Source organism: Odocoileus virginianus, chromosome 5, assembly GCF_023699985.2.
Source record: "Odocoileus virginianus isolate 20LAN1187 ecotype Illinois chromosome 5, Ovbor_1.2, whole genome shotgun sequence".
NCBI lineage: Eukaryota > Metazoa > Chordata > Mammalia > Artiodactyla > Cervidae > Odocoileus > Odocoileus virginianus.
The window spans coordinates 74,326,289-74,338,661 of record NC_069678.1 but is presented as its reverse complement, the minus strand read 5'-3'; the positions used below and the strand labels follow the sequence as shown (position 1 = coordinate 74,338,661).

The 12,373-nt window shown below is 38.2% G+C and overlaps 1 protein-coding gene and 1 long non-coding RNA gene across 4 annotated transcripts in view; one reads left to right on the top strand and one right to left on the bottom strand.

Moving 5' to 3' along the window:
- ZYG11A (zyg-11 family member A, cell cycle regulator) overlaps nucleotides 1-12,373 on the top strand; it is a 133,279-nt gene that overhangs the window by 1,808 nt on the left and 119,098 nt on the right. For all 3 annotated transcript variants that reach the window (XM_070468150.1, XM_020871464.2, XM_020871463.2), the window contains exon 2: nucleotides 11,633-11,798. In XM_070468150.1, coding sequence (XP_070324251.1) covers nucleotides 11,633-11,798 — 166 coding nt within the window. The remainder of the gene's footprint in view (nucleotides 1-11,632; nucleotides 11,799-12,373) is intronic.
- LOC139035236 (uncharacterized) overlaps nucleotides 1-12,373 on the bottom strand; it is a 53,335-nt gene that overhangs the window by 32,222 nt on the left and 8,740 nt on the right. The window lies entirely within an intron of this gene.

Genomic DNA, 12,373 nt, shown 5'->3' with positions numbered 1-12,373 from the left:
ATCTTTCTGGGCATTGGGCTTCCCTGATAGCTCAGTTGGTCAAGAATCCGCCTGCAATGCAGGAGATTCCTTGGTAGGGAAGATGCACTGGAGAAGGGATAGGCTACCCACTTCAGTATTTTTGGGCTTGCCTTGTGGCTCAGCTGGTAAAGAATCTGCCTGCAATGCAGGAGACCTGGGTTCTGTCCCTGGGTTGAGATCCCCTGGGGAAGGGCAAGGCTACCCTTTCCAGTATTTTGGCCTGGAGAATTCCATGGACTGTAAAGTCCATGAGGTCGCAGAGTTAGACAGGACTGAATGACTTTTTCTTCACTTTCCCAGCATACGGGTCTTTTCCAGTGAGTCAGCTTTTTGCCTCAGGTGGCCAAAATATTGGAGTTTCAGCTTCAGCATCAGTCCTTCCAGTGAATATTTAGGGTTGATGTCCTTTAGGATTGACTGGTTTGATCTTGCTGTCCAGGCGACTCTGAAGAGTATTCTCTAACACCACAATTTGAAAGCATCAATTCTTTGGTGCTCAGCCTTCTTTATGGTCCAACTCTCACATCTGTACATGACTGCTGGAAAAACCATAGCTATTTGGACCTTTGTCGGCAAAGTGATGGCTCTGCTTTTTGATACTCTGTCTGGGTTTATCATAGCTTTCCTTCCATGGCACAAGCGTCTTTTAATTTCATGACTGCAGTCACAGTCCACAGTGATTTTGGAGCCCAAGAAAATAGTTTGCCACTGCTTCCACTTTTTCTCTTTCTCTTTGTCATGAAGTGATGGGACCAGATGCCATCATCTTAGTTTTTTGAATGTATACTGTTGGGGTATGAGGTTGAAAGAGGAGAGTGAAAAAGCTGGCTTAAAACTCAACATTCAAAAAATGAAGATCATGGCCTCTCGTCCCATCACTTCATGGCGAATAGATGGGGAAAAAATGGAAACAGTGACAGACTTTATTTTCTTGGGCTCAAAAATCACTATAGATGGTGACTGCATCCTTGAGATTAAAACATGCTTGCTCCTTGGAAGAAAAGCTATGATAAACCTAGACAGTATATTAAAAAGCAGAGACTACTTTTCCAGCAAAGGTCGGTCTAGTCAAAGCTATGGTTTTTCTAGTAGTCATGTATGGATGTGAGAGTTGGGCAATAAAGAAAGCTGAGCACCAAAGAATTGATGCTTTTGAACTGTGGGGTTGGAGAGGGCTCTTGAGAGTACCTTGGACTGCAAGATCCAACCAGTCCATCCTAAATGAAATCAGTCCTGAATATTCATTGGAAGGATCGATGCTGAAACAGAAGCTCGGTTACTTTGGCCACCTGATGTGAAGAACTGACTCATTTGAAAAGACCGTGATGCTGGGAAAGACTGAAGGCAGGAGGAGAAGGAGACAACAGAAGATGAGATGGTTGGATGGCATCACTGACTCGATGGAGTTTGAGCAAGCTCTGGGAGTTGGTGATGGATAGGGAAGCCTGGTGTGCTGCAGTGCATGGGGTCGCAAAGAGGCTGAGCAACTGAACTGAACTTTCACCCTTATCAAGAGGCTGTTTAGTTCCTCTTCACTTTCTGCCATTAGAGTGGTATCGTCTGCATATCTGAGGTGATTGTTGTTAGTCCAGCAGTCTTGATTCCAGCTTGTGATTCATCCAGCCTGACATTTGTTTGTAGCTAATGGAAAAGCTGAGTTGTTAACATATGTCCTAGCACAGCATGTCAAGTACATTTCTTGCTGCTACTGATGTAATTGAAAAGCAAGGTTTTCTTTAGAAAAGTGATCAGATGAATTCATTTTTGTGTGGTTCCACGCTGTACTGTGTACATTTGTCATTTGGTTAAGATTTTATTTTTAATTAATTTTAAAAATCATATAATTCATGAATACTTTTCCTTTAGATTTCTCTATGTTGTTTTAAATTTTATTTAGCAATGTTTTGTAGTTTTTAGTATAAATGTCTGTTACATATTTTGTTAAATTTATCCCTGTTTTTGTTAGTAATGTAAATATTTTTAAAAGTTTGTAGTTTGGGGGTTATATTGATCTTGTATCTTATGACTTTGCTAAAGCTACTTAAAAAAAAAATAGAAAAAAGAAAAAAATTTAATCAAAAGTTTGTTCTTTGCAAAGATCAATGAAATTGATAGATCTTTAGCCAGGATAACCAAAGGAAGACTGAAATAACCGATGTCAGAATGAAGGAGCTATTACTACTGATGTAAAGCCACATATATTCTCTCATTATTTTTTTTGTTTTGTTTTCTTAAGATTTTCTTTATAATCTGTTATCTGCAAAGACAGCTTTACTTATTCCCTTTCAATCTATTCTTCATATTTCCTTTCCTAAAAAATGCAGTATCTAGGACCTTGTGTAGAATGTAGGAGAGAAGTGGTGAGAAGGGACATCTTTATATCGTTCTAGCTCTTTTGGTTTTCCCATAGATGCCTTTTATCAAATTAAGGAAGTTTTCTTCTATTCTTAGTTGGCTGATTTTTTTTGTTTTTGTTTTTTTCAATCATGGTAATCATGAATGTGTTTTGAAATTTGTTGAAATACTTTCTCAGTGTATATTAAGGATGTATGTTTTTGTTCTTCATTGTGTTGATGTGGTAGGTTTTATTGATTGTGAATTTAACTTTACATTGTTGGATCTTAGTTCCTGGACCAGGAATTGAACTCTCACCTTTGACAGTGAAAGCTCAGAGTCCTAACCACTGGACTGCCAGGGAATTCCCTCCATTGCGTTTTTTTTTCCCCCAATTGATTATTTTAAAAGTTTCATTCTATCTTTTCTGTTGACTTACTAGTTCTGTTCCTCTTCTCTGAATGGTCACACAAAGATAACAGTTGGGGTCTTAGACCCCATTCTCTTTCGTTAAGTGTCACATTAATGAAATTTGCAAAGATGTAAAACAGTGCTGCCATTGTCACTAAATTTTTAAAAATTCTTTTTGAAAATGTTAGCTCTTAAAAAAAAATGTTCTTTGTTGGGAATTTCCTGGTAATCCAGGACTTGGTGCTTTCACTGCTGTGGGTGCAGGTTCAGTCCTTGGTCTGGGAACTAAGATCCCACAAGCCATGTGGTGTGACCAGAAAAAAAAGTGTTCTTTGTGTGAACATGTAATTGGTTTAACTTTTATTATTTCTGAATGAGTTAATATATATTTTAAAGATTTCTTAGTTTTAACTTATAATATAGTAAATGTTGATAGATGCAATCCAGTTTTTAAGAATACTGTTGATCCTAAGACTAAAAAGTTTGAGAGTCACAGGTCTAGGTTTTAAAATGTACATGTTTGACTTATTGCACTACTTTTAAATATATCACTTCAGCTTACAACAATATTCTTTCATTTTCTCCCCTCTTTCCTGTCCTTTGTACTATTGAAATAATACATTCTACTTTTCTAAGTTGCACAGTATATTGTTTTTACTTTTTCTTTGATCAGTTATTAAAGAAATTAGGAAATAAGAAAAATAGTTTTATATTTATCCACATGCTCCTGTTTCCAGTACTCTTCCCTTTTCTCTTTTCTCTAGATCCCAAATATCCATTTTGTATAATGTTTCTTTACTTAAAGAACATTTTACCTTTCTTATAGTGTAGATCTGCTGATGATAGGTTCTTTCTACTTTGTCTGAGAATATCTTTATTTTACCTTTATTTTTGAAAGATATTTTCAATGCTCATAGTTTTTCTTCCTATTGCACTTAAATTTTTTTTAGAAAATTTTATTTATTTAGCTGGATCTTTGTTGCTGCATGGGCTTTTCTTTAGTTGTGGTGAGCGGGGGTAATCTCTAGTTGCAGTGCAGGGCCTTCTCTTGTTGCTGAGCACAGGCTCTAGGGTGTGCGGGCCTCAGTAGTTTTGGCACATAGCCTCAGTAGTTGTGGCTCGGGGCTCTAGGGCACAGGCTCAGTAGTTGTGGCACGTAGGCCTAGTTGCTCTGAGGCATGTGGGATCTTCATGAATCAGGGATAGAATCCATGTCTCTTTGCTGGCAGGTGGATTCTTTACCACTTAGTCACCAGGAAAACCCTCTACAGCACTTTCAAAGTGTTACTTCATTGTCTTTTGGCTAGCATTGCTTCTGATGAAAAGTCAGTGGTCATATTTTTTCATCTTAAACTGTCCACGTACCTCTAGCTCCCCCTGCCCCACCCCTAGCTTAGGTTTTTCATTTTATCGTAGGTTTTTAGCCATTGGTCATGTAGTGTCTTTTGTTTATTTCACTTTGGGTCCATTTTTGCTTTTGGGATCAGTTGGTTTATATTTTGTATCTAATTTCAGTATTTTTTGACTTTTTAAAAAAGTTGTTAAGTTTATTGTTTTTTGTACCTGGTGAATTAGCTATGTAATTCAATAAATATTAAACTGTAAAACAGTTTCATAGGTTCCAAGTATAGGACATTGTCCTTGTTGACCTTTTTTATTTTTAAGTTTATATATGTATTTTCTTGCTGCATGTGGGCTTTCTGTAGTCTCTGTTGAGATTCCGTATTTATTCCCTCATTATATTCATATTCTCCTGTATATCCATGAATTATAATACCTATTTTAAAGTTCTTGTTTGCTAATTATGTTATTTCTGGATCTATTTCTTGCTCTCTTTTTTTGGCTGCATCATGCAGGATCTTAGTTCCCCATCCAGGGATTAAACCCAAACCCTCTGTAGTGAAATTGTGGAGCCCTAATCACCAGACCTCCAGGGAGTTCCCTGGATCTATTTCTGGTGATTGATTTTATTTACTTTCCTGCATCTTAGCATTTCTTGTATTTTACTGTAAGCTAAACATTATGGATCCTAGTGTGTTTAGATTTTTGTTGTCTTTTTGAGCCAGGCCTACATTTGAGGCTTTTAAAACAGATTTTTTTTTTTGGTCTGTGTTCTGCGGCTCATGGGATATTTGTTTTTGACCAGGGATGGAACCGAGGCCCCCAGCAGTGAAAGCGCAGTGTCCTTACCACTGGACTGCCGGGGATTTTCTGGAGGTGTTTTTTTGGCTGAGCTGGGTGAAGATCTTTAGTTGCAGCTTTGTAACTCTTAGTTGCAGCATGTTGGATCTTGTGCCCTGACAAGGGATCAAACCTTGGCTCCCTGCATTGGAGTCCCAGTTTGAAGTCTCAGTCACTGGACTACCAAGAAAGTCTCTCTGAGGTTTTTAAAGTGCTATTGAAGGGACTTCTCTGTAGGTCCAGTGGTTAAGGAATGCAGGAGCACAGGTTTGATCCTTGGTCTGGGAATTAAGATCCTGTATGCGCAAGCCACATGTTGTGGCCAAAAATAATAACAAAACAAAAACAAAAAAATGCCATTGTAAACTTTTAAAGTTTAATTTTCTACTTGTTGGTTGTATATAAAATACAGCTTTTTGTTTTTGATTTTTTACCTTATACCCGTGAAAACATGTTAATTAGGAGAGTTTAGTAGTGTTTTGTATTTTAGAAACGATGATTCTAAACCCTCGGTTGAAATGGATTGGAAAAGGATTAAGAGTGGAAGTAGAGTAATTTGGAGTTTTTTAGTATTCTTGGAAAGATATGGTAGTAACTTGGGTTAGGAATGGGTAGTGGAGTTAGAAAGAAAGGGATGAACTAGAAATTTATTTGGGAGGTTTGATAGTCATACAGCAGGAAATAGATGACACAGTCAGAATAGGGCTAATTTAATGAGAGTTTTGGAGAAGGAAATGGCAGCCCACTCCAGTGTTCTTGCCTGGAGAATCCCAGGGACGGTGGAGCCTGGTGGGCTGCTGTCTGTGGGGTCGCACAGAGTCGGACACGACTGAAGCGACTTAGCAGCAGCAGCAGCAGCAGCAGGGTTACATCTTTGTCCCACTTCTTATAAATAGTGTGATTCTGGGCAAATCTCTTTATCACTATTCCAATTTGAACTCTTTCTCTTAGCAGCAGCAGCAGCAATGAGAGTTTAATTAAGGGATTACTTTCAAAGATAAGGGAGAGAGATGGAAAACCACAATAACATACTGCTTCACGTCTAGTGACAGTACCTCTTGCCACCCCTGGGCCCAGAGGACCTCTCAGAAGGAATGTCTGAGTTCATTTAGGCTGCTGTGACTAAAGTTCTGTAGACTGGGTGATTCATAAAAAACATAAATTTATTTCTCACAGTTCTGGAAACTAGGAAGTTCAAGATCAAGGTGCTGGAAGATTTGGTGTCTGGTGAGAGCCTGCTTCCTGGTTCATGCACATCTTTTTGCTGTGTTCTCACATGGCAGAAGGGACAAGGGAACTGTCTGAGGTCACTCTTGTATGGGCACTAATTCCATTTAGTGAAGGCTTCACCCTCATGACCTAATGACTTCCCAAGGTTCCTCCCTCCAAACATCAGATTAGAGGTTGGATTGCAGCATAAGAATTTTGGAAGAATGCAGACATTTAGTCAATAGCAAGAACAGAGGACTAGTCTTAGAGGAGTGATTAGTGTGACATAGCCAGCTCAAGATACTTTAAATGAGAAAGAACAGGGGAACAGGGGAAATTATCTGTGTGGAGTTTTAACCCCCAAAACATATATCCAAGTCTTAACCCTTAGAACCTGTGAATTTGACCTTTGGAGTCAGGATGTTTGCAAATGTAATTAAGTTGAGGATCTTCCCCTTTTGCTTCTCTGCCCCCCCCCCCCCCCCCCAGGTGGCTTGTGGGACTGGGGATTGAATTGGGCCCTTGGCAGTGAAAGCACAGAGTCCTAACTGCTGGACCACCAGGGAATTCCCAGGTTGAGTATCTTGGTGAGAACATCTGATCCATCCTAAATTTTTAGGCCAGACCCTAAATCTAATGTCTGGACTTATAGTGTTTATAAGATACAGGGATAGAGATTTGAGACCTGGAGATACAGGGAAGAAGGCCATGTGAAGATCAGAGTTGTACTACCACAAGCCAAGGGAAACCACAGCCCCCAGAAGCTGATCACGTAAGAATTCTTCCCTAGAGCCTTCAGAGGGACAATGGTCCTGCTCATACTTTGATTTTTGGACTTCTGTCTTCCAGAACTGTGAGAGAATAGGTATCTGTTGTTTTTAGCCACCAATTTTATGGTAATTTGTTACAGAAAATTACCTAGGAAACTAATACGTGTTTCAGTTTTTTGAGAGTTTCATGTCAGAACCAAACTAACAGCCAGAGGGTAAGGGAGCCTATTCATGGGATCTGTACAAGTCGCCTCAGCAGTAGAGGTGAAGATTGAGTGGGTCTGGGGGGGAGGTAGTTAGCAGATAGAAGATGTCTGGCCCAGGTAGAACCAACAGGATTTGCTAATGCGTTGGATCTGTGTGTTTTGTGGGATGTTGATTAAAGATAAGGAAATGTCAGTAAAGATTAAACAGCTGAATAGATGTTATGCCATTTACTGAGTAGGGAAAGACTGGATAAATGTAGCTTCCTCCATGGTAAGTTTGAAATATTTGTCTGACATGGTTAAGTAGATATGTCAGGGAGACAACTGGTTATCTAACACTGGCTTAAAGAGAGATCTGACCTGAAGGTACTAATGTAGAATTCATTGGACTTATAGATAATATTTAGAATCATGTTATCAGTAATCAAACATTATAGAAGCAGAGTTATTAGTCATTAATGGTCTTGATGGGAAGTCAGTCTCTAAAACGTACTACTGATTTATAAAACAAAGACAAGTAACGAAATACTGTGGTATAATTCTATGTATATAAAGTTCAAAAACATGTAGAACTAAATAATATTCAGGATAATGGTTACTTCTGGCTGAAGGGATAAGTAGCATCAGGAAAGGGTATATAGGGACTTCAGAAATTTGATATATTCTATTTAAGCTGTGTCATGAATACAAAAATATTTTTAAAATATATTGTCTTATATTTAAATATTTTACATATGTTCTAAACATCATTTATGTGGATTTAATCTTTACTGTATTTTAAAAATGAGACCGCCATGTCCAATAATTTGGCAAATAATGTCATAAAGCCTTAAAAGGAAGTATTCTGGATAAAATGCAGCAGACTCAATTACAGAGTAAAGGAAATCCCCAGCATCCCCACCCAATTCATAGAAGCTGGAAATCACCACTGTAAGCAGGTCCTAAAATAACCAAAGATTAGAGACTAGACCTTTGCCAAGGCCAGGTGGGAAGTTTGAATGGAGACTGTGAATTGTAATATATATATATATATATGAACATGAACTAACAAAAGCTGGTCATACTTCAGGGAAATGGTAGATCTAAAAGTCTGCTTATGGAAAAGAGAAACAGGGAACCTTGTCACTTTTGGCTTGGATTTTTGAATGAGAAAAATATCTCCTAAAAATGTGCGGTCACAAGTCTGTCCTCATACAGACTCAGGGTTTTAATTGACATTTCTTGCTTGGTTCAGGAAATGTGTAGCTGAGAAATTATCAAAATGGCCACTGATGATGCCCCTGGGTAAGTAGCATTTAGCATAACCACCCAGTGTGGTTCAGTGGTTCAGACTCTACTCCCAATTGTAGGGGCATGGATTTGATCCCTGGTTGGGGAGCTAATATCCTGCACACTGCGCCATGAGGCCTTAAAAAAAAAGAAATGATTAGCTCGCAATCTTAAATTACAAAACATGAACCTCTCTGATTAAGAATCAACAGAATCAGGGGCTTTCCTGGTGGTCTAGTGGTTGGCAATCTGTTTGATCTCTAGTTTGGGAAGATCCCACATGCCATGTAGCATCTAAACCTATGTGCCATAATACTGAGCCCTGTGATCCAGAGCCCAGGAGCCACAACTACTGAAACCTGTGCTTCTAGAGCCTGTGCTCCCCACCAAGAGAAGCCACCGCAGTGAGAAGCCCATACAGTATGCTGAAGCCCCAGCAGAGTCAAAAACAAACAAATACGTAAATCTTTAAAAAAAAAAAATCAACAGAATTAGGTTCCCAGAGACTTCAGAAAATGATATTATTGAAACACTATAAAACAAGTGTGTTTAAAATTTATTAAATAAATGATGAAATAAAAAAATGAAAAAAGAGCAATGTACAATTAGACTATGAAGAACTAAATGTGGCAGAGTAAAGAAATAGTGACCTGGAAGATAGATCTGTAGAAATTACCCACAGGAAGCATAATTTCCATTTTCACATGGGCATATGAACCAATTCTGGGATTTGAGACCCAAGTAAAAGTCTGCTAAGACTTTCAGGGAATTTTTTTGCTTCCCTGAAATTGATGCTTCTTTCTGACATGAATTCTGACATGGCCAGGATTTGAAGCAGTTGAAACTCTCATATGTTCTTTTGGGAATGCAAAATAATAGAGCCACATTGCAAGAACAGGTGAGTACTTTCTTATGTAAAGTTAAATACACACTTAACATGTAGAAAGTGTGGAATTCCAGGGACACAGAAATCCTGTTTTTAGGTGACTACCCAAGAAAAATAAAAACTGTGTTCCCACAAAAGTTTATGTGGGAAGCCCCACCAGGGACTTTCCTGGTGGTCTACTGGTTGGGAATTCAACAGCCAGTGCAAGGGACACAGGTTCGATTCCTGGCCTGGAAAGACCGTACATGCCACAGAACAACTAAGCTCAGCTAAGCTCTAGAGCCTGCAAGCCACAGCTAGTGAGCCCATGTGCTGCAGCTGGAGAAAGCCTGAGCACAACAAAGAACCAGCCCAACAAAACAAATAATTAAAAAAATTTTATGTGAGTTGTTATAGCCTTATTCAAATTTGTCTAAAATGGAAATAGTCCAAATGCTCTTTAGTTGGTAAAGAAAGAAATTCATTGCAGTGGAATGCTTCTCAGCAATAAAAAGGAACAAATTACAGAAGCATGCAACAACACCAATGAACCTGTGTTAAGATGCATTATGCAAAATGAAAGAAGTCAGATTTGAAGGCCTAATTGCTTAATGATTCTGTTTATATGACATTTTGGGGAAGGCAGGACACTGGAGACAGAACAAAGATGAGTAGTTGCTTGGGATTGGTAGGAGGGATTGTCTACAAAGGGATACTGGAGAATTTCTGGATTATGGAACCGTTCTATATCTTTATTATGGTGGTAGTACCCAACTGTATGGATTCATCAAAACTCATTGAACTAACTGTATACCAAAATAATTTTTTTTGCTATGTATAAATTATACTATAATTAAAAGAAAAACAATGAACAAGAAGATAGTACAGTATTCAGAGTAAATCAGAGTAAACTTACTGGAGAAATTTGGTTATGAAGAAGAGTAACTGAAGAAGATGTGGGAGTCTACAGAAGGTTTTTGTTTTTAAAGCAAATAATGGAGCATAAATTGTATAAGAATGATCCATTTTATGGGAATTCCCTGGTGGTCTGTTGGTTAGGACTTTCAGTGCACAGACTTAGGTCCAGTTCCTGGACGGGAAACTTAAGATCCCGCAAGCTGCAGGGCACAGCCAGGAAAAAAAACAATGATCCATTTGAGAAAGGTAGTTTGAAGATGTGCATAAATGAAGAAACAAAGGGAGGAGCCAAGACAGGAGGGATGAAATCCAGCCAGCACATGTGGAAGTGTTGGTCTCTGCAAGGATGTACGTGTTTTCCATAGAAGAGGAGACCAAGGAAAAGATGCATGCAGTTTTGAGCTAAATTTGGTGGGGAGGTGGCTTCATTTTTTTCATTGAAGTGGATCAGATTCTGATATCAGCATGAAATGGGTTTGAGGAGCAAGTAGAAGGCATGAAATAATTGTTGCTTGATAGTGGGAGGGTGCCCTGTCTAAGGAGACTTTGAATGATTTTCAGCTACTTAGGGCTCATTTGAAGTTAATGTTCATGAATTTTTCATGACATAATATGTTGTGTGAATCTTCTCCTCTTTATAGATGATTAGCTGCTGGGTGTTGCCATAAAAAAAAGGTGAATAGCAAAGTTCTTCCAGGAGAATGTCTGGAGAGTTTGATGGAGGAGAGGAAACAAGGAGTTGAGGATTTTTATGAAGGAGTAATCTATACTTTGGACTATGGTGTGAAGGTCATTGAATGTATTGCATGTTGAAACCTTTGACAAAGATGGCAATCCCTGGCTTATCGCTCTCTCTTTATGTCTGAATGCCATACCTTTCAAATGTTTGTTGAATGAACAAATGTCAGTCTCTTAGTGAAGATGTCTTATATCTCAGTTTGTATTCTTCTACAGTCTCCTTATTATAACAGTCTTTTATAGTGTGAACACTTTTGTGGGTAGGAATGGGCAGATCTTCTTATCCTCTGGCATGTAGTAATCACTGAATAAATATTTGCTAAATAAATGACTGTATGATTTCTGCTTGTTTAGTTCCTTGTGTTGTATTGAAATTGTCAGATTTATTGGATGTATTCTCTACTAAACTGTTTGGTCCAAAAGGATTAGAGCTATATCTTACTCATCCCTGTATCTCAGGGGCTGGCATAGGACAGGAGATAAGTGAAAGATTGAGAGAACTTAATTTTTTTTAAAGATACAACAGAAGCCACAACAGGTGAACATCTTCCACATGGTTAATAATTGGAATAAGGTGGTTTCATTACATATAAATCATTAGTGTGAGGAATGTATCTTAAGATATCCTCAAGTATAACATGACCGCTTTTATGTTGAATTTTTGTAGATGTGTTGTAACAAGTTTGTTTGTTTGGGGGTTTGTTTGCTAGGAGGAGGCATCTCCCTACTCTTTGGTCAACATATGCCTGAACATTCTGGTTGCTAACCTGGAGAAATTGTGTTCTGAAAGATCTGATGGAACACTTTGTCTTCCGGAGCATTGGAGTTTTCCTCAGGAATTAGCTGATCGATTCGTTGGGATGATGACTTGGCAAGGTAATGATAAGACTGCTTTATTGTGTACATTTATAGCACTTTACTATTTGAAAAGCACTTTTGCATATAATTCTGTTTTGTTCCTCTCAACAACCCGCTGGAAAACACAGAAATTTGGTGGAGGTTGATTCTGAGACTCTTTCTGGTATCCCTTGATGAAAATTATCTTCCTTCTAGACTTGCCCTGCTATTGCTATAGTCTTATCTCCCATTCCTTTTTTTTTTTTCTCCCATTCTTTTGATTGTGAATATGAACCTTTAAAAAATTTTCCTTTACTTCCTTTTGTAGTAGGGCTTTCAAAGGGCTGTTTTTGCTATGTTAGTGTTTTCTTAATGAAAAATTTGGGGGAGTAAGACATGATTAAGATAAAATTCACATAGTGTATAATTCATCCATTTAAAGTACATAGTTCAGTTATTTATTTTTTTTTTAGCATATTCACAGATTTTTGCAGCCATCATCACAGGCAGTTTTCATCACCTCAAAAAAAAAAAAAAAAACACCTAATTCATCCCCCTATAATTCTTAGCAGTCACTAATCTACTTTCTACCTCTGTGAATTTGCCTTTTCTGA